This window comes from Triturus cristatus, chromosome 3_1 (genome assembly GCF_964204655.1).
Source record: "Triturus cristatus chromosome 3_1, aTriCri1.1, whole genome shotgun sequence".
NCBI lineage: Eukaryota > Metazoa > Chordata > Amphibia > Caudata > Salamandridae > Triturus > Triturus cristatus.
In genome coordinates, this window is record NC_140583.1 from 863,393,301 (window position 1) to 863,414,607 (window position 21,307).

The 21,307-nt window shown below is 42.6% G+C and overlaps 1 protein-coding gene across 1 annotated transcript in view; it reads left to right on the forward strand.

Moving 5' to 3' along the window:
- The window catches only part of SLC25A12 (solute carrier family 25 member 12), a 466,840-nt gene that overhangs the window by 220,956 nt on the left and 224,577 nt on the right, over positions 1-21,307 (forward strand). The window contains exon 5 of the mRNA XM_085645302.1: positions 11,963-12,102. Within this exon, the coding sequence (XP_085501428.1) occupies positions 11,963-12,102 (140 nt within the window). The remainder of the gene's footprint in view (positions 1-11,962; positions 12,103-21,307) is intronic.

The following is a 21,307-nucleotide window of genomic DNA, read 5'->3' on the forward strand; positions in this document are numbered from 1 at the left end:
CAAATAAAATAGGAGGGGCGACCGGGGCCACATACTCTTGGCAACGAGGGGTGGGCATCACAGGGGGCATCCGTCCCTCCTTCACCTGACCCACAGACTCCCAAGCAAGGTGCAAGCAGTGGCCGTCCATCACGTCAGCACAGCCCAACGCCGACTCAACCAGCAGCAGGCTAGCCCACGAGGCCAGGGCAGTGCAAAAGCCAACTGCAACCAGGGAGGCAACTCTGTTAGCACCCCACACACCAACAGCTCCAGGCCATCCCCAGTCAGTATTTTCAAGGGTTCGGGGATTCCCCTAACCTGGAGCGGCACACCCCATGGGCTGCAGAATTCCCCCGGCAGCGCAGCATGTACACCACATGCCTTACGGGCATACCCAGATCCGGCGCCGCCACGAAGCACTGCCATCCACCCCTGCACAAGGCTGCCTAAGACACCAACCACTGGAAATTGCTCACGGTCCTCAGGGCAGCCCCCTACTGCCATCTGGGGGGAGGGCATTGCTCCAGCACAGACACCTCATGGGCGGCGGCTATCTGCTGCTCAGGCGCCACTCTCTGCTCCGCTCCTCCCAACAGCGGTTTTAGCATGTATCACTAGCCAGAGAAACAAGGAGTGCAGGAGGCAGGTCAGCTGGTGAGGATGATGGGTTCCAGGCAGGATTGCTGTTGAACAAGCAGGACGAGCAGCAGAGCTTGCTCAGAGTACGTTCGCCATGTTGGCTGCTCAAGCCATGCCCCCTTAAACTCCATATTTTGTGCCAATTTCAGATATACAGATTTCCTTGATACCCATTTTTCACTCGACATATTTCTCCATATGAATTGGTTTATACTCAGTACACAATTAAAAGCCATAGTACGGTGAAACTTAGTTATTGACTCTGGGTACCTTGGGTTCTTGGACAACCTACAAGCCCTATGTATCCTTTCAACCAGAAGGGTCTGGCAGATGTAATGGTATGGGGTCCTTGTTCCAGCCTGCTGCCACTCGCCACGCTGCCTACCTGCTCCCTGTGGGGTCGCCCACACCTGCACACTGCAGCGTCTCCCTGCCGCCGCCGTAGCTTCCACCAACACGGCCGCTGTGTGCAGGGAGACTACCGCTCCCAGCAACCTTTGCGGGTGGAACCCGCCCACGGAAACTGAGCGCGCTGAAGGCGCATAAAGCCGGTGAGAGCCCCGGCAGAGCGGGGGTCCTTGTTCCAGCCTGCTGCCACTCGCCACGCTGCCTACCTGCTCCCTGTGGGGTCGCCCACACCTGCACACTGCAGCGTCTCCCTGCCGCCGCCGTAGCTTCCACCAACACGGCCGCTGTGTGCAGGGAGACTACCGCTCCCAGCAACCTTTGCGGGTGGAACCCGCCCACGGAAACTGAGCGCGCTGAAGGCGCATAAAGCCGGTGAGAGCCCCGGCAGAGCGGGGGTCCTTGTTCCAGCCTGCTGCCACTCGCCACGCTGCCTACCTGCTCCCTGTGGGGTCGCCCACACCTGCACACTGCAGCGTCTCCCTGCCGCCGCCGTAGCTTCCACCAACACGGCCGCTGTGTGCAGGGAGACTACCGCTCCCAGCAACCTTTGCGGGTGGAACCCGCCCACGGAAACTGAGCGCGCTGAAGGCGCATAAAGCCGGTGAGAGCCCCGGCAGAGCGGGGGTCCTTGTTCCAGCCTGCTGCCACTCGCCACGCTGCCTACCTGCTCCCTGTGGGGTCGCCCACACCTGCACACTGCAGCGTCTCCCTGCCGCCGCCGTAGCTTCCACCAACACGGCCGCTGTGTGCAGGGAGACTACCGCTCCCAGCAACCTTTGCGGGTGGAACCCGCCCACGGAAACTGAGCGCGCTGAAGGCGCATAAAGCCGGTGAGAGCCCCGGCAGAGCGGGGGTCCTTGTTCCAGCCTGCTGCCACTCGCCACGCTGCCTACCTGCTCCCTGTGGGGTCGCCCACACTTGCACACTGCAGCGTCTCCCTGCCGCCGCCGTAGCTTCCACCAACACGGCCGCTGTGTGCAGGGAGACTACCGCTCCCAGCAACCTTTGCGGGTGGAACCCGCCCACGGAAACTGAGCGCGCTGAAGGCGCATAAAGCCGGTGAGAGCCCCCGCGACGCGGGATCGCGCGCGGGTCGGCGCCGGGCTAAGCCCGGGCAAAGGGCGGGCCGTTGTGAGGCCGTTAGGAGGTCGTAGGTGGTCGGGTTGGGCCACCCCCCTTGAACGTGTAGTGGACACGCTCCTGCAAGTATTCTCCATGAACTGATTCAGTCATACATGAGCTTTTCCTGTTTGTGCTAGAGTCGTATGTTTTTAGGTTATACAGTTAGGTGTATTACTATTGGTTATTGCTCTGCCTCCAAACAATTCCTAACTGTTGGTTTAATTTAATGTTATAGAGTGCTAGTATTACCCCGTATCTAGGGATTATTTGGGATATCAACTACACTGTAATTGTTTATGACCTAACCAGCGCCTAAGATGGCAAAGGCTAAAGTAACGATGGACAATTACTTGGTCAAAAGGGTCAGTATGATAAACAGTGAAAGACGGAAGTCCCTTGGGAAGGTGACCCTGGAAGATAATCCAGAGCTATGTATAAATGACGATGCCCACGGTTTACTTATAGGGAACTGTTTAATCGAAGCAACCTTAGTGGGGAACGTATCAGATTGCATTGTGGACAATGAGGTTAATATTGTAAGCCAAGATATATCGGAGCCCCAGAGCGAGCCTGAAGTCCCTTCTTCTCCTCCGAAAAGAGCAGTTAGAAAATGTAGAAAGTCTCAATTTAAGAAGGGTAGTGCACATCATAAATCAGTGCCAGACCAACCTCGGAGGCCCGTTGTGGCTCATGTTAAAACACAGACCCGTAATGAAGTAGATAATTGTACTCTTGCTGAGACTATAGCTAAAATTTTGGAGGATAAATTGGTGCTTTTGATTAAACCCTTTGTAGACAAAATTGAAACCCTGTCACTAGAGGTATCAAGGCTGGGTGGCCTTGTTGAGGGTTTGAAACACCATATTACACCGCCTATTATACTGCCTAAGGTACCAATGAAACCTGTTCATGCTGCCCCAGATCCTCCGCTAGAGGTGGGAAATTTCACTCCAACTGGCTGCACGACAACATTACAACCAGCTGATGGCGGTATTCGAACTAACACAGATCCACTCAGTAACCAGGGTCCTATAGCCATAGCACAAAAGCCTATATGTGCCAATCTCCCACCAGCTTGCGAACCATATGTGGTTATTTTATCTAATGTTCCCCCACTTGTTCCAGGCCCCCTTAAAGCCTCGGTTGAATCTCATGATTCACTCAAGAGGAAATCAGTTGCTTGGCTAAACAAAAACTGTGGGTTCCCCACGGACCTCTCAAACCAAATATTGTCTACTAGAAGAGTTGCCTGGTTAGGTAATACAAGGAAAACATGTAAGGGGGATTGTGTTATAATAAACTTCAGACATCCCCAGCATGTGGCAACTACACTTTTAAGGGCAGCTTCTCTTGCCATAGGAGGAGATGCTGTTCGTGTTCACCCTTTGGGTTATTTTTACAGACATCCAGACAGATTACTCCAAAGAACAACTAAGGATAGTCCTATTCGTATTGATAATAAATCACTACAATTTGAAATCCCTATGGCAAATAGATATGCAGCGCTGAGGGACTTAGATGAAAACGATTGACTCCCAGAGGCTGATATAAATAAGAGTTTAGTCACATTCCTGGCCACCCACCCTCTAGAGATTAATAGTGGTTGTGGAATCCCTGGTTCCAAAAATATGGTGGCACTGGGGGTCCCCTCTAACCCTCTGGATGAACAGCTAGAGGTAGATTGGCACTTTGGATTTAAGCAGGGAGTGCAAGTAGAAGCTGGGTCTGATACCGTCCCTAAGATAACTATAGTACAGGTAGAGATATTAGGCAATGAAACTGCCATTGAGGAAGATACAATGGTACCAGAAATCTTGCCAGGGTACAATAATTCCAGTGATGTGACCGGATTAAGGGGAATTTCCCCAAAGTTAACTGAGGATCTTAATGTTAGCCTATTGTCTTGGAACATTGCTGGACTCTCTAGGAACCTGATGGACATGGCAGTATGCTCCTTTTTTGGAAAACATGATATAATTGCCCTTCAGGAAACCTGGATGGTAGAACCACCCCATAGAGTAGGATTTAAAACCTTTTGCACTCAAGCGATACCATCGAATAGGGGAAGGGCATCCGGGGGGCTTGTTATCTGGGTTAAAGTTTCCCTAGAAATAGAGGTTAGCCAGTTGCCTAGTACCTGCCCGGACTTGTTAGGACTAAAAATTGTGACCAGTAATAAAAGTGTTATTTATTTATTTAACATTTACAATAGACCATATCCGTCAAACAGAGAATCTAATTTGATAGATACCTTGGACTCCACCCTAGATGGACTGGGAGTTAATGCTCGTGTTTTAATATGTGGAGATTTTAACTGTAAATACGAACCTATCCAGGTTCTTGATAGCCTGTTTGTCGAACAAGATACTGCTAGTGGTATCATGCCCCTGGAGACTTTAAGTTATGCAAAAAGTACCATAGCCTCTATACAGATCCTACAGATGACTGTATCACACGACCTAAGATCATGTAATGGTCGGTTTCCCTCAGACATTCCTTCAGCTCCCACTTATTTTAAGGGAAGCATTAGATCACATATCGACTTCGTAATGGCCTCTCGAAACTTATGGAGATCATTAATTGACTTTAGGGTTGATTCCAGAATAGAGAGTGATCACTATCCCCTCCAACTATGGTTAGACCCTGCCCTATTTCTTCTGAGATCACCCGCAGAAGACCCATTGAATCTCCAAATAGGAGATATACAGATTTCTAATAATAGACGTGCCATAAAATGGTCTTATATTGCGGGCAAAGAAGACGCGCTGACCAATATCTATAATAAATTCAGTGAAATTATAGGGACTCCCCAAATACCACCTTCAGGCACCCAGGGAGTTCTTGACTTACACTTGAAGTTGGTCGACGCACTATCTCCCCTTCTGAGTAAGGCCTATAAAAAAGAAGGGAATAAAACTATGGACCAGGTCGAATCAGGAAATCAATGGTATAACCAAGATTGTAGGGTTGCTAAATCACAACTGATTCACGTAGTAAAACATGGGAGCCAATGTGATATAAAAAATGCAAGGTTAATATATAAAAATACCCTGAGTGAAGCTAAAAAAGTATGGGATGCTAATCTCTGGGATGACTTACTGAGTGCAGCTAAATTACATGACCAAAGTACCTTCTGGAATTTAATTGCTAAGGGAAATAAAAAGGGTAGATCACCCAAGGATATCTTTCTGGACGAACTGACCTGGTGTGATCATTTTTCTAAACTTTACACGATTAGTAAGGATGATTTGTCACTAGCTAATGTAGATGTTGATCCAGTTAGTAGTACTGTACCATTACACTTTACCTTAGAAGAAACAGTTCAGGCACTATTAGCTGTAAAAGTAGGTAAGGCCCCCGGCCCTGACAAAATTCCTGGTGATTTGTTGAAACACGATGTCAATGTGTGGGGGCCGTACATTAACTTTTTAAGTAACTCAATTTTGGCCGGTACACCTATTCCAGAATCATGGAAAGGGGCAGAAATCATTACAATTTTTAAAAAAAGGTGATCGCCATGATCCTAGCAATTACCGCCCCATCAGTTTAATTGATGTTTTACAAAAGATTTTTGCCAGACAGATTTTAAATAGGATTTTAATATGGATTGAGGAGACAAAATTACTGTCAAGATACCAAGCTGGCTTTAGATCTAAAGTAAGCACAGTTGACCAGGTGTTCAGATTTATGTGCATCTGTTGGAAATACGTAAAGATCAGACAGGGTAGCCTTTATGTTGCATTCGTAGATTTAAGGGCTGCTTTTGATCTTGTTCCCCGGAAGTTGCTGTGGTCTACATTAAAGAAGCTAGACATCCCTGGCGAGTTACTTAATGAACTCATTAAACTCCATACAGGGAACTATGCAAAAATTAGATGGGGAAAAGCAGGTGAACTATCTAAAGCAATTCTTGTGGATAGAGGGGTGCGTCAAGGATGTGTGTTAGCACCCACGCTGTTATCACTGTACGTTAATGATATTCCAACATACTTGAGGAACTGTGCTCATGACTCTCCAAAATTAGTCGGTGAACCAATTACCTCTTTACTTTTTGCCGACGATACCATCCTTATCTCTCAGACCCCGAGAGGGTTGCAAAACTTGGTCAATACCTTTCATAATTATTGTGTGGAAAAGGGGTTAGAAATTAATCCAAAGAAAACAAAATACATGGCCATAAACCCCACTAAAACGTTTAGGAAAAACTTGCTCCTAGAGAATCGCACATTGGAAAAGGTAGAAAGTTTTAACTATTTGGGGTTGACATTAGACAACAAGCTGTCCTGGCAAGGCCAGCTAAATAAAAGTCTATTGTCTCTCAAACAGAATTCTTTCCCTATCCTAAAGGTGCACGGAGCAAGTAGCTCCAAAGCCATTACTCCAGCACTAGAGGTCTTTAAAGCCAAGGCCCAATCAGCAGCCCTTTATGGCGCTGAGATATGGGGACATAGTAATTCTTCCAAATTTGGGATGATAGAAAATACATTTGTGCGCAGTCTACTTAAAATACCGACTCGTACTCCAGTTGCCCCCTTGTTTTTAGACGTTGATCTTAAAAGAACAGAGCACTTGGCTTCTATAAGACCATTATTGTACTGGATTAGGATATGGTCGACCCCTGAACTGATAGACTATAAGGATGGGTTGATCGAACTTATAAAATTGGACGTCCATTTGAAAACCCCTTGGTTGAAATATATCTGTATATCATTTAAGAGATTGGGGCTTTTTACTTTTTGGGAGGAGCCCCATAATTTGACTCAGTCTTCCAAAAAACTCCTCAAGGCAACCTTTTGGTCCCACGTTAATAGTGAACTAATTCTGAGTCCTCGTATTGGTACTTTGACCCAGACCTTTTTAAATGCAAAAGATTCACCTAATTTTGAGGAATTTATGGATGAGATTGCTCCCCCCTTAGCAAAATCTCTCTATCTACAATTTAGGTATGGGGTACTATTGCTAAATTCTTACACATGCAAGTGGGCTGGAGGAAATGGATTGGATTTGTGCACTATGTGTCCCCTTGGGGCTAGGGAAGATATATCCCACATACTCTTTTTCTGTCCGGCCTACAAGAAACCAAGGACTTCTTGGATTAAACCCCTCTGTAGGAATATGGGGACTGAGTCATACAAAGTAGCTGAGCGCATATTAAGATTCAACTCCTCCCAAGTAATGGTATATGGTATAAGTAGATATTTATTTAATGTATACCTTATTAGGAAACGCTGTGGTCAAAAATTGTAATTAAAGAAAGAGGAAGCATGGATTACTTTAGTTATCAGATTATCCTCAAGTCTACCTCATTTTTAATATTGTTTTTACGAATTCTGGCTTTTAGCTAAATTAATGTAATATTTATATTTTACCCGGTATTGCTTAATCATGGACAAAAACCAACCATTATAAATTGTATGTAAATTGTTCAACATGGACTTATGAACTGTGTATTTGCACTATGGATTTATGTATTATGTTTTATGTGTTGACTTTTATGGCTACTCTTAGCCGAAATAAAGTATTGACTGACTGACTGACTAATGGTATATTAGTTTTGTAAATTGGCCATCGTGACAAAAAGTTCCAGATGATAACGTTGTCACAAATGGCCATTTTTCCTACACATTTCTATATATATTTATTAAAGTTTATTTGAGAAAACCTTGAGGGATCTACACATAATGGCCCTTGCTGAAAATAGAATGTTGCCTACTTTCCAGAAATCTGTAGCTTTCCTTGATATCCCATGGGTTTCTCACTGGTTTCCACCACAAACTGGAAGTAGGTTGAGTGTACAAAAATAGGAAAAATGGGCTACCTCTTTGCAAAAAAGCAAAACTGTGGTTAAAAAAAATAGGGTTTTTTTATTCAGCTCTGTGTGTTACTGAGAGCTGGTAAGTTGGTGACTTAAGCACAGCAAACCATTTGTTTATGCCATTTTTAGGGAAAAAACAGACTCTTCAATCAAAAGCACTCTCTTTCTATTTTTCCCCCAAAAACCCAAAATGTAACTATAATTTGCCTATTTTCTCTGCCCCCTCCAGAGGAATCCACAAACCCTGGGTACCTTTAGAATCCCCAGAATGCTGAAAAAAGGTCGCAAATTTGGCATGGATACCATGTGTAAAAAGAGTTCTTGAGCCCTAAGCGCCAACTACCCTAAATAGCCACAAAAGGGCTCAGCACTGGGGGGAAAGGCCAGCAGTCACTGTCCTATTCATAAAACCCAGCCTAACGGGCTTCCGCTTTTTGTTATATTGAAGATTTCGATGTTCGAGGATTCCAACCGAATTTATTTTAGGGGGCATGGTTTCTAAATTCCTATATACCTTCCACATTATTTTGCAGCAGCCCCACCCCTATATTTCAGAAAACCAGGTAAATCACTGTAGGGCCACTATCACCCAAAATACATCAAAGCATGTCCAATTTGTTGAACATAAAAAGTTTATTTTAGAAAGAAACAAGCAATACTGCAACAAGACAAGAGGGTGCCTCTAGGAGTCCTAAATGTACCCACACTGCCTGCAAGGTTTTGAAGAACCGTCTTGATTAGCCAAACCAGCGACTGGTGATGAGGGGAAGCAAATGTGGATTCCTAGTGTTACTTGTCTAATTGTTTTTGTGGTTATTATTATTATAAATAATAATACTGCCATTAGTAAATTGTTTTCTTGGGGGGGGGGGGGGGGATCAAGCTTACTTTGTTAGGGCGCATTGTGTTGTCCCCTACACTGTGGTACATATGACAGAAAGTAGTGTGGTAGCAGAGCAGTGTGTGCTAGTGCAGGTTGGGAACTTGGGGTTTTCATTGATTGCCCAGGGCCAGTGCAGTTTCACCTTTGATTTAATAGAACTTATGAATTAATAAAAAATAAATATACCAGACATGTTCACAAATGTATTCTGACACATCCTATGATCAAAGATATTGTGTTGCATGAACATCACTTTACACTAAAGGCAGTGCTTAATTTGTGAAATATTAAGTACCAAGGCTCTAACCAGGAGGCCACTGCAGATTGCATTTCACATCGCCCTTGTCATCGCTGCCAAAACAACTAATAACCATCTCTCTTGCATGTAAATGAGACAGTTTAGATTATTCCAGGTCCCCAAAGCTAAAGGAATGGCTGGGGATGAAGGTATTAGCACTATTTTAATGTATATTGTATTCCTAAACAATGAAGCGCCACCATGTAGTAGACTTTCAACGCCATACTTAGAACAGTTAGGTGCCGGTGCCGAGCACTGGAAACCAATTAAGTGCCGGTGCTGAGCACTGGAAAGCACCGACTCAAATTAAGCACTGACTACAGGACTTGCAACAAATACTCCTCTAACTTGGTAGTGCCTGTTGTATGGAACACTGACCTACCGTTTCTGCGAGAAATGACAAATACAGACAGTAAAATATAAACCATAATACTCCAAATCACGGCTGTGCATTTTAATATTCGCAAAGTCTTTTTTTATTGCACATAATATATAAAAGAATTCGAGTGTGGGTGTAAAATAAAGCGGGCTCCAGTTGAGATGAAATGCGAGGAATACACATTTTGAAAGATGTTGCCTAGGCTGTGGGGCTGCCTAAATAACAAATTGATTCAATAAGGTGCATTTGGGAGCTTTGCTGTGCAGAAGCTTCGGTTATGGATGGGCCTGCATAATTGCATATTCCTCAGATGCAGATTATGCCACTCAGTCACTTCCCGACACTTACAGACAACGTACTTATTCAAGGAGTAGTGGAATTAAAGCAGCGCCAAGGGAACATTTTACTACTATTTCTGCTACTAATAATAACATGTATGTAGAACAGCCTACCTTGGGGCCCAAAGCACCCTAATGTATGTTACTAAAGTTATGCTAAAATGTAGTTGTGGCTGTAGACCACTTTATATACTTGTAAATATGCATGACAAGATTTACTGTATATTGGTAGTTTTTTCTTTAACGGTTGAGTTATGCTAATGCAGTGACTTCAAACTTTTTAATGTTGCACCCCCTAGTGGACAAAACAAATATAATCGCCCCCCCTCAGAATTTTTCACAATGATTCTATTAAATTGGCAATGTTTAAATATGTTTAGACTTATTCAAACATTGCAGTGAAACTAATACATTATTGCCAAACATTCTGTTCTGGTCAGGCAGGCCTTAATAACGTGTAAATGTATCCACAGTGTGATTATTAGAAATGTAGGTGAGGGTTTTGAAGGATACTTGGAGTCCCTTCCCTTCTGACACATACTCACAGCTAGGATATAAAAGACTTAAAATGTTACTGTTGGTCCATTACAGAGCAGCTTATGGTTGCTCATTTTTTTCTGCTTAAAATAAAGCCCTGTTATCAGCATAATTCTTCTTTTGGCCAGAGCCTGCCCCCCTGCCTCCCCCCCCACCCTCCCGTCACTTGAGGAATCCCCAGGGGGGCCGCCCCACAGTTTGAAGACCCCAGTCCAAATGGCATTTGTACTGCATGCATTCTGCTATTTCTGTGACCTCGTAGTGCTTTCACCAGTCCAGTGATTCCATGATTCCTAGTTACCCCCTAAACTGGAGTCTGATTCAGCTTATGAGGATGTGCTACTAGGATTTTTACCAAGTAATATGCAGTCAGTTGTATGAATATTTAATTTGCAAAAAGTGGTAGCAAATTGCACACCTACTTTTTGCAAACAGAATCTGATTTTTCAAAGCGACATAAGTAGTAACAGATAGGTTCCAAATTGCTGAATTGTTATAGGTAACAGACTATCCTTCCTAATGAATATTAATTTGGAAGGTTGCAATTTGCGGCCATTACGATTGCCTACGATTACAAGTATGGTGGCCTGCAAGGTTTAGCAGACCAGCATCCCTGTGATAGCTTTTCAAAATGATTTTGTTAGCAGCCTGACTTCCCTAAAGGAAACTGGACTGCTTAAATAAAAGTTTTCAGTTTTGAAAAACTTCAGGGAGAGTTGGTCCTCATGACCACCGCCTACTCCCCCTGAAGCTCTCATCCCTCTTTGCAAAAGAGAATAGGTTCAAAGGGGACCCCTTCCATTTTGTGAGTGAGTTACCATTTCAACTTGGGAGTCTGTAACATATCCTCATTGGTACACATGGTACTGAATCACAATATGGAAGGGAAGCTCACAGCACGGACCATTCAAATTGTGGCTCACTATCTATTTCTAAACCTAGTTTTGGAGTTAGTAACATTTTACTAGCTCCTAAACCGGGTTTAGTGCATACGAGTATACGTTTTGGCATGAGGAAACCCACTGATTTGGCAAATCGGCATATTCGCGACTGCTAAAAAGGTTTGTACATCTGGACCAGTCTCTACTAGGTGGCTATGTCTCAATCACTTGCCCATTTATTGTTAGTGTCGCCTGCTTGAAGTTGCCATTGATAGTAAAAAGATGACGATAATAAAATGATGATAATACTGATAATTGTTAATAATAATACAATACCACTACTATTACTACTACTACTACTACTCGTATTAATTTCAATACCGAACCTCATACTACACTCATGTCATTACTAAGCGCAGCAAGGAACAGGCGTTAGTATTGCTAATTTACCTACAATAGAAGGATGACTTGCCCTTCTCAGAGTTAAAACTCAGGACCTGTTGTCGGTGGTGTTGAACGCTTAACCCATTGAGTAATTTTGCTGCCTTGTAATGTTCTATAAACTGAATAAACAAAAGGGTACATTGTAGGTGTCTGTGACAACAATTTATTGCAATATTTCATGTTCTTTTAAAACAGATTCTGAGCACAGAAATAACAATTTTTGCTTCTCTTCAAAGGTGATGTCAAAGATATTTTTGGGCAGACCATTATTCATCACCATATCCCTTTTAACTGGGATTGTGAATTTATTCGACTGCACTTTGGCCATAACCGAAAGAAACATTTATCTTATGCAGAGTTTACTCAGTTTCTAAAGGTAAGACATTTTCTTTCTGTTTCACCAAAATCCACATGCCTCAGAGCTTTCAATCTTTGAACATTATGCCACATTGTTACTTATGAGTACTACCATATGTGTGATTGTTTATTATATAAGTCACTCAGTGCATCAGTAAATCAGCTAATATGCAACTGTGCTTTGCAGTCAGTGATGATAGGCCGCTTAAAGATAGCCTTTCCTATGATTGTAAGCTATAGAAATCTTGCTACCAAGGCTAAACAATTTGGTTTGGAATGCTCTGTTTCTGAAAAATTATCATCCAAGATGTTTGGACTGACAAACCAGCAAGCATACTTGTGTGTCCTGCTCCCAGATGTTCCTTGTGTTATGGTGTGTTATTTGGTCTATAAATAGACCTCCTCTGTAAGCTACATACAAGGACAAAGTAGTGCTTATATTAAGGAACCTTGGTATGCACACATTATCATAGATGACACCAATGGCACGTCGCTAAGATCTCATCCTATATGGTTAAGCCATATAAGTCCAAGAGTTCAAAACTATGCCCACAAAGTGGGGCTGCTGCTGTGCAAAGCTGGTCAGACTTGGTCCCACTTGGTGCTAGGTTCATGACTGTTTATACAACTACAGGCACTTGAAGGTCCAAGAGTTGTCAGCATGTTATTACTAACCCGCCTAAACATGTGAGGTCCTCCAAGACCTTGTCTGACCACTAAAGACTCAGATTGGCTCTACCTTGCATAAGCAAATCATTTGTGAAAGGTGTTCTAGCATAACTCCTCTCCCACCTAGAGACAAAATCCCTTCTCCGCAGCCCCCAATGCAGCTTTAAACTTCCCTGTTGGACCAAAACCACATTACTGATCATCAAAGAGCGTGCCTACTCTATCACACTCTGTGCCCCACATGTACATTCGTCCTGCTGGATCTTTCCTCTGCCTTTGATATAATTCCCCACTTTGTACTCCTCCATCACTAGACTTTGTCTGGCTCTTTGGGTGTCCACCACTGGCTTGGGTCATATATTCCCTATAATACTGTTCCTATTATGTCAACCTGTCATCATTCTTTTCTAATACAATTAACATTTCCTCCAGAGTTTCAAAGGACTATCCCTTTTGCTGCTGAGTCAGCATAACCCTATACATTACCTAGTGATAGAGGTGCATAACATTCAGACACCTCTCATATGATCGTGATGTCTGAGGATAGCTCCTTGATGCTGACTGCCAAAAATATGCCCAGCATTCAATGTCGCAAAACTGGCTGCATCACGATGAATCACAAACCAAAACTCAGCATATGAATCCTGCGAATCCTTCAACACTATCAGCAGACCGACATGAGTAATTCGGGCCTTCCGGTTGACCAATGCAAATATAAACAAACTGGAGGTTCTATTCAACTAAGACATTTCCTTAATCCACCAAGCAAATACAGACATTCAAAATGTGTTTCTTCACCTATACTTATTGAGTGATACTCCTACCTGCAGATCATACCACAGAGTATTGTCCTAATGCTTGCTGTAGTAAACCCTGACTTGAATAATTTCAATACTGTCTACAAAAGCCTGTGAGCTATGTTTCAGTCTAGATTTATTGTGCAACCCACTTCATATTTCACTAGCTCTGAATTCCCTGTATTAACTCCCAGTCAACAATAATGCACAATTTAAAACTCTTTTTAAAATACAAAAATCATTGCATGGTCACTTTCAGGCTATCTTTCCATGGGTTTTGGTTGCATGAGTTGACGTTCTAATTAAATATTAAAGAGGGTCAAAGCGTGTGTTCAGGGATGCCTGAGCCGTCATAAGACTTAGCCCAGTGCCAGTAAATGAAATCTCCACAAGACAAGAATTCAAGTCAAAACCTCAAAGGTTTATTCAAAGATTTTGATCAATATAGCAGGGCAAAAGGTCATCAGTTAAATTATGAGGAATGAACAGATACCATAAGTTTAAAAAAAAAGTGCCATAGCCAAAGTATGGTTAAGCAAGAATAATGATGTAGAGTCTGACTCCAAAGAGTGCACCAAAAGGGTAAGTATAATTTAAATGACAGACTGACATAGAGTCTGCACATTTAGGAAAGCAAGAAATGTCCAACACATATACCACAAAAAAGTGTTCTTTTATAGGGTTTTAGACAGGAAAGCCACACACTCAGTGTGGTTTGACATGAGCAAATAGGAATGGATTAACACATATACATTAAAACCAATCACTTTTCAAATACACGTTATACATAAAATAAGATACATCTAGTAAACAATTACTTTGCTATATATTTCTAAAGAGGCTTGAATAGGAAATGAAGATGATGGTGCATTTATGCAAATCAACAAATCAATGACACGTTTAGGGAATAAAAGGCCCTTTAGTTGAAGTCCAGGAAACGCCATTGACATTTTTTGCATGCAGGAACATCTTGAATATGGTTTCCTTGCAAGGAAGGCACATTGATACATTTATAATAAAACAGTAAATACCACCACAAACTAGGCTTCTCTTTTGCGTGGAGAAGACTCATTCACAGAAAAGTGCACATTCTTTCTGCACATACGAACAGATGCAAATGCAAGCTATTTGAAGCCTAGTCAGGCTAACTAAACTTTGTCTGTGTTAAACAGTATTTTCTAATTATTAAAAAAAGCTCTAAACCAATGCCTCTGCTGACCATTTGTACCAACACATATAAATGTTTCGGTGGAAACCCTGCATTTCTAAGGTGCAAGAACTTTGAATTCCCATCCACTCCAAATAGAATTTGAAACCGGCCACATAAAGGTTTCAAGAGTATTAAGGACATACCGATTCATCTCAGTTTATGACCAGCCTGGAACCACACTCTAGAGTCACAGATGCTTTTACACTCTCACTATCCCTGTGCTCCTGCTAATAACTAAGCATTTCAAAAAATGAAATCCTTTTTTTCAGCTAAGTAGAGAACCATCTTCTCCAAACTTTCAATCTCTGATCTTCTAATGTTGGACAATTTGTTGTTAAGATTTTTATGTAAGTATATCACAGCATTAATCACCTACAGTGCAAACCCCAGGTAGCGTTTAAACTCGCAGATCAAAGTATTTAGTGAGCAAGCCAAGTTTAGGTAAACTCCATAATGGTATTTGTGGGGCATAAGGGTTTCTCCCCTCATAGTTCCTATATATCTAAGCCAGCAATATTTGATTACTTTAACCGTGTGTACCTTTATTTTCATGGCCGGCCTGGTGTTTCTAGCAGTGTGAAGACAGGTAACACTCCCTTGAGGCATGTAGTAATTCCAGTTGTACTGCATTCATCTGGGTCTTCCAACCACTGTGCCAGCGAGGCTGTTGAGTAGCCAGATCATACAGTTCCAGGCACAGCATTTCCCCCTCCCCCAATATGCAAGGGCAAAATAATTATTTCCACAACTAGTTTCTTCCATTGACCCACCCATACTAGGGTAGATAAAAGTCTGGCCAGTTATGAAAAAAAATGTTTCATGAAGAGCAGAAGTGCCAGGAAAAAATGCACGAGCTGTTGCAATATCAAAATTTTTACAATAGCCACTCTACCCATTGACAGCAACAACATTATGTACGGTAAACTCCCTCTTGTGTTGCAAAGATATAACAATGTTTCATCTGCCTAGAGGGAAATATTATTCGGCACTTGTATTAGATTAATACCCCACTTGGTGGCCATATTTCTGAACACATAAGCCATCCGTTCCATTGCTAATGCGAATATCAATGAGGAAAGTGGACAGTCATGATGCATGCCCCTACGAACACCCTATGTCTCCGAAAATGACAGACCTGTCTTCACTCTGGCCTTTTGTACAGCAGGCTCGCACGGTTCAGAAAGCCCTCACCCATCCCCAGACAGCATAACACTTTAAATAGAAATGCCCATGATAAAGTATCAAAAGCCTTTTCTAAGTCTAATGAGATGACCATGAGCATCAGCTGGGATTTAGGTGTCGTGTCTATTGCATGAAAGGGACGTCTCAGATTCATGTGTGCTTGCCTCTGCATGATAAATCAACACTTATCTGGGTGGACCCGGTAGTGGACTAGAAGTGCCAGTATATTGACCAAAAGCTTCCTCAAGATTTTTTACTCAGAATTTAGAAGGCATAGGGCTTTTATGATTGCATACCCATGGATCACGCCTTGGTTTCAGCAACACCACTACTGTTGCCATATGAGTGGATTCTGGTAGCTACCCTCTCTGAGTTGAATCTTGATACATTGACAAGATTTTGGAGATCAAGTGGGCCCTCCAAGTTAAGTACAATTTAGGCAGCAAGCCATATCTACTAGGTGTTTTTCTTTTGGTCAACAAGTCAATGTCTTTATTAATTTCCTCCATGATGATGGGTCCTCCAGGTTAGGACTGGGCAGTGTCATATTCTGAAGAAAATAGTTTGCTCTGTTTATATTTGTATAGAGTCTAATAATACATTCAAAATACACTGTTAATTGCTGACGGAGTATGAAGTACGTTTTCCTTGGGCGTGCTTAGAGAATAGATTAGTTGTCTGTCTGAGGCAGCAGCCAGGCACCATCAGCATGCTGACAGGTTCACTTAGTGAACTTTACTAAGGGCCTAATTACGAGTTTGGCGGTCTTGTAGCTGGGCGCCATGCCAGCGCCCTGCTCCAAGACTGCCAAACTCGACCACCGACTGCCTGCCAGATTACGAGTTTCCTCATGGTCTGGCGGGCGGTGCTTTGACGGTCCCACAGCAGTGCAGTTCTAAGACTCACATGTGTACCTTAGAACTGCAGCGCTGAAGCAATGCCAAAACCCGTTCCTGCACGGCGTGGACTGTGCACTCCATGCCGTGCAGGAACAATGGTGCATACAGACAGGGGGCACATTCACTTCATGCACAGGGGCATCAGGGGGGCCCTGCAAGGCCCCCTTACTTTCCTGACTGCCACATTTTTCATGGTGGGCTCACTGCCATGAAAAGTGTAGAGGTCTGGAACGTTGTAATATGCTTTGGCACCTCCAGCATATTGCTGCCCCAGACCGCTGTGCCAAAGCTGAGGGATCACAGATCCCCCCCGCAGTTGCGGCGGTCCTGTGGCAGTGGGATCGCTGTACTTGTGATGCGGCAGTTGGACCAACAGTGTGGTGGTTCCCGCCATGCCACCGTGAGTTTGACGGTCTGATGGACCGCCAAACTTGTAATGAGGCCCTAAGTCTGTGGACAAGTGTTGTGTATTCATTGTGGGCCTCAAACTTACACATGCCATGCACAGCGTCGCACATCACCACGTTCTCAAATTCAGTTTTTAGAGTTACAGTTTAATATAATCCCAAAAAGTATAATTGCAAACATGTGGTATACTCTGCAAAAAGAATAGTGAAAATTAGAAAGTAATGTGAGAAAACCGAGAAGGGTAGAAGAAAAGGAGACTGGATCCATTTAGAAATTGATCTAGTGAGAAGAATAATTAAAACTGGTATAATTGAAAAAAGTATGGTACAGTAAACAAAGTAAAAGTAAAGGGACCCTCCTGACTATGGTGGTGTGAAACTTCATCCTTTAAAACAGATCAATGATTATATACTAGTTAAGAAGGTATGGAATTAGTTAAAAGTAAACACAGTATATCTTTTTGATATTGTAATGGAGTTGCAAAAAGTAAATTCCACCAAACACCCAACAATAATTTAGAATAATATTTACTGCATGAGGTAACTTGTTGAATTTAAATAAAGGTTAGCTCGTTAAGATGTTATGTTCCTTAGTGTTTTTAGTTTCTATAAACATAAGAAAAACTAAAACATCTCGTGCAATATAAGAGGTAGCAGCATGTTGAAATTCTTATTATATGACAATTTAACGATCAGGAATTATTTACCTTGTTAGATGCAAATGCATATGCTTTTAATACCCTGTTGCGTATGACAAGACCAGCATTATTCATCACTTGTGTTCAACATTTAATTTGAGTTAAACTGAAGTAAATAATACCATATGATAAATAAATAAAAGTATTGGTTAGTTTAGAAGTTTTGGTAATTTTGACCCATATGCTGTCCTGTATATGAGGAGATTAAGGGCCTGATTATGAGTTTGGCGGTCTACCAGTAAATGGTACAGCACACTGTCTGCTGTGGGACCACAAAACCCGTTGTGAGACCACCCGCCAGATCAGGAGTTTTTTCGTGGTCTGGCGGCTGGTCCTGCGGTGGTCCAAAAAGGGCGGTATGTCACGCTCATAAAATAGACTATCTGGCAGAGTGCCGACTATACCTTCCCGCACGGTGTGGCATACATGCCACACGGTGCAGGAAATGGGATGCATATCGAGGGGGGCACTACATGTGCGACACCACATGCATTCCAGGCCCAAATACGGCCGGATTTCTTGCCATATCGTCACCCTTTTCATGGCTGGCTCACTGCCATGAAAGGGGCAGTGAACTGGCAAGTCGAAATATACGCGGTGGTGCCAGCTGTGGCACCGCCAGCATATTCCTGCCGTGTTGAAGACTGCCAGCCCAGATGGACCCTCGATCCCGGCGGTCTTGTGGCAGTCTGACCTCTGCAGTTGTAATACTGCGAGCGATCCCGCGGTACGGAGGTTGTCGGACCGCCACTGCGTCGTAATCAGGCCCTAAATCACAAATAGGCCAGTTTCCCATTGTAGTTTAGTCTGAGATGTGGTTCTTCTGAAAGAGTTCTTTTGTAATTCTATACTTTTTGTATATGTTGTATATGTATTTGAGAAAAAAACCTTCGTTAGAAGGTCTCAACTCAAATTTCTTTTGTGAATGTATCAGAAGTTAGTTACTCATATAATGCCCCACAACGAGAACAGGTCCCACTGTGTGCAGCCCTCTGGATTGCCACTTCCAACTGCTGGCAGTGGTGCAGAACCTAAATCACACAAAATATTTTACTGGTAAGAAATCCTTAATGCTAGTACACTACAATGACGTAAGTAGACCAGTGCACAACACAGGACCTTACACATGTCCATCCTTAGACAGAGGAGCACAGCACAGGACAGCTAGCTAATCCAGTGTAATTGCAGGCATAACATGAGTTATTTTCTGTGAAGCTTTCTGAGGCAACTGCATTGTCTCTATGAAAATTCACTTTAACCTAATCAGTGGAGTACAAGCCAATAATATATTTTCTGCAGACTTTGCTCCTGTATTGTGTGACGAACAACTGATGGCAGATCTTTTACACTCCCCTTAATGAAAATCTTTCAATTTAGATTCAGTTTTTCTTTAATATTTATGCATCCATTTGTTACGGAAATAAAATGGCCGGATAGTGTTATTATCCTAAGCCATTCATCTAACAGGCATAATCAACGTTTAACGGCATTGATATTCACTAAATGAATAAATACACTTTAAAATTTCCTGTAATTTTGCCTTAAAGATGCCTGTAGTAAGGAATTTTTACTACACTTTACTCCATATATTGTATCAGCCCATTTAATTAATCAATTAAATAACTCCAAAAAGAAGTTCCAGAAAGGTTATTTTTTTCGGCCACCAACAAATTACCACCGTTGTTTGATTTTAATTACATTCAGTTTGGGGTAAGAAATCATCATCTTTTGGTGCCTCAACATTTATACCTGGGGTTCTACTCAATGCTTCCAAGGAATGTGGAGTCATTTAAATATAATGGATGTCTGTAGGCCAGAGTACATAGTAATAGACCCAAGGTGTTTTTCTTATGATATAAGGGTTTGTGAAGACTTAGGGCCATATGTATGAAGCCAAATTGCGATCTCAAATGCTGAAATTCGCAGAATTTCAGCGTTTGCGATCGCAATTTAGGCAGTGTGCAATGTAGCACACAAAAACCTATTCCGATTCTCTATTTTGCGAATGCATTTAAGGAATCCCAAATTGCGATTCCTTAAATGCAATGTAGGAAGCACCCAAGTTGTGCGATTTTGGCTTAAGGAATCGCAAATTACCACCAACTTCAGGTTGGTGGTAATTTGTGATTTCTTTGACAAATACACTTTTTTGCATTTTTCAAAGTGCCATGTGGCGCACATACATGCCCTTAGGGCAAGTATGTGCGCCACATGTGCACACATGATTATTTCAGGGGTGCAACAGGGTGTCCTATTGACACCCTTGCAACCTTGAAATTGCATTCTCAATTTGCGATTCTCTAATTGGGAATCGCAAATTGAGAATGTCTTCCCATTCATTCCTATGGGCCTTCTAGCCATGGGAAGGTATTCCTTATTTGCGAATCTCAATTTGCGATTCGCAAATAAGGAATATGTAAGATTCGCAAAATATTTTGCAAATCCTACAAACATTGCATTTTGCGATTCTCTAATTGCGGTTCCCTAAAAATCGCAATTTGAGAATCGCAGAACGCGTGTTTCATGCATATGGCCCTTAATAACATGCACATTGTTACTGCCTTTTGAAGTTGAATGATTCTTTGTCATTTCCCAAGGAATTCCAAAGCACAGAAATTTCTGTCATTTCCCAAACACGTCAAAAGCACACAATTGTGCGTAATTAAAAAAAAACTTAATTTTCCCTGGCCCGTCTAAGCTAAGCATAGGTAATACCTTCCCCCCTTCACAAGACGTGCATTATTTTCAACATCTTTATCTTTGAACAATCTAAGCCTGCAATTCCCTGGAGTTTTTAGGAGGGACATCTTAAGGATTTTAGGGGCCTGAGCCAAAGTATTTTGGGGGCCCCTGTTCCAAACAGCTTTGAATGTATGATCCAATTTCAGCTCTTTCATGCCCTCTTTACCAGGTCACTGACCGTGCACGAGAACACTCATCCAAATTATAAATCTGTTTACATCTAATTTTCAGGGAGGGTGATGGTTGTTATCAGATTTGTAACACAGCAGCAGCTCACTAATGTTGCTGCAAATAATCTCTGTGACATCCTCCAATTTCTCATATGTGAGGTCCTGTTTTGATATAAAATAAACTTTTTTTATGGATGTTGCATGAAACAAAAGCACAACATTATGTCTACAATAGACTCACACAGATCACTCACATTAAAAATATATTAAAGGAAAACGGTATTTAAAACAATCTGTTTAAGAATTATTCAAAGTCATTACACTGCAAAACAAAGCTGGCTCCATCATCGCCCCCTCCCCCCTTTAAAGGCTGGTGCCCTGGGCAAGAGTCCTCTTTGCCAAACCCTTAAAACAATGCTGGTTTTGAGAAATGCCTTTTACCTTTTTCCT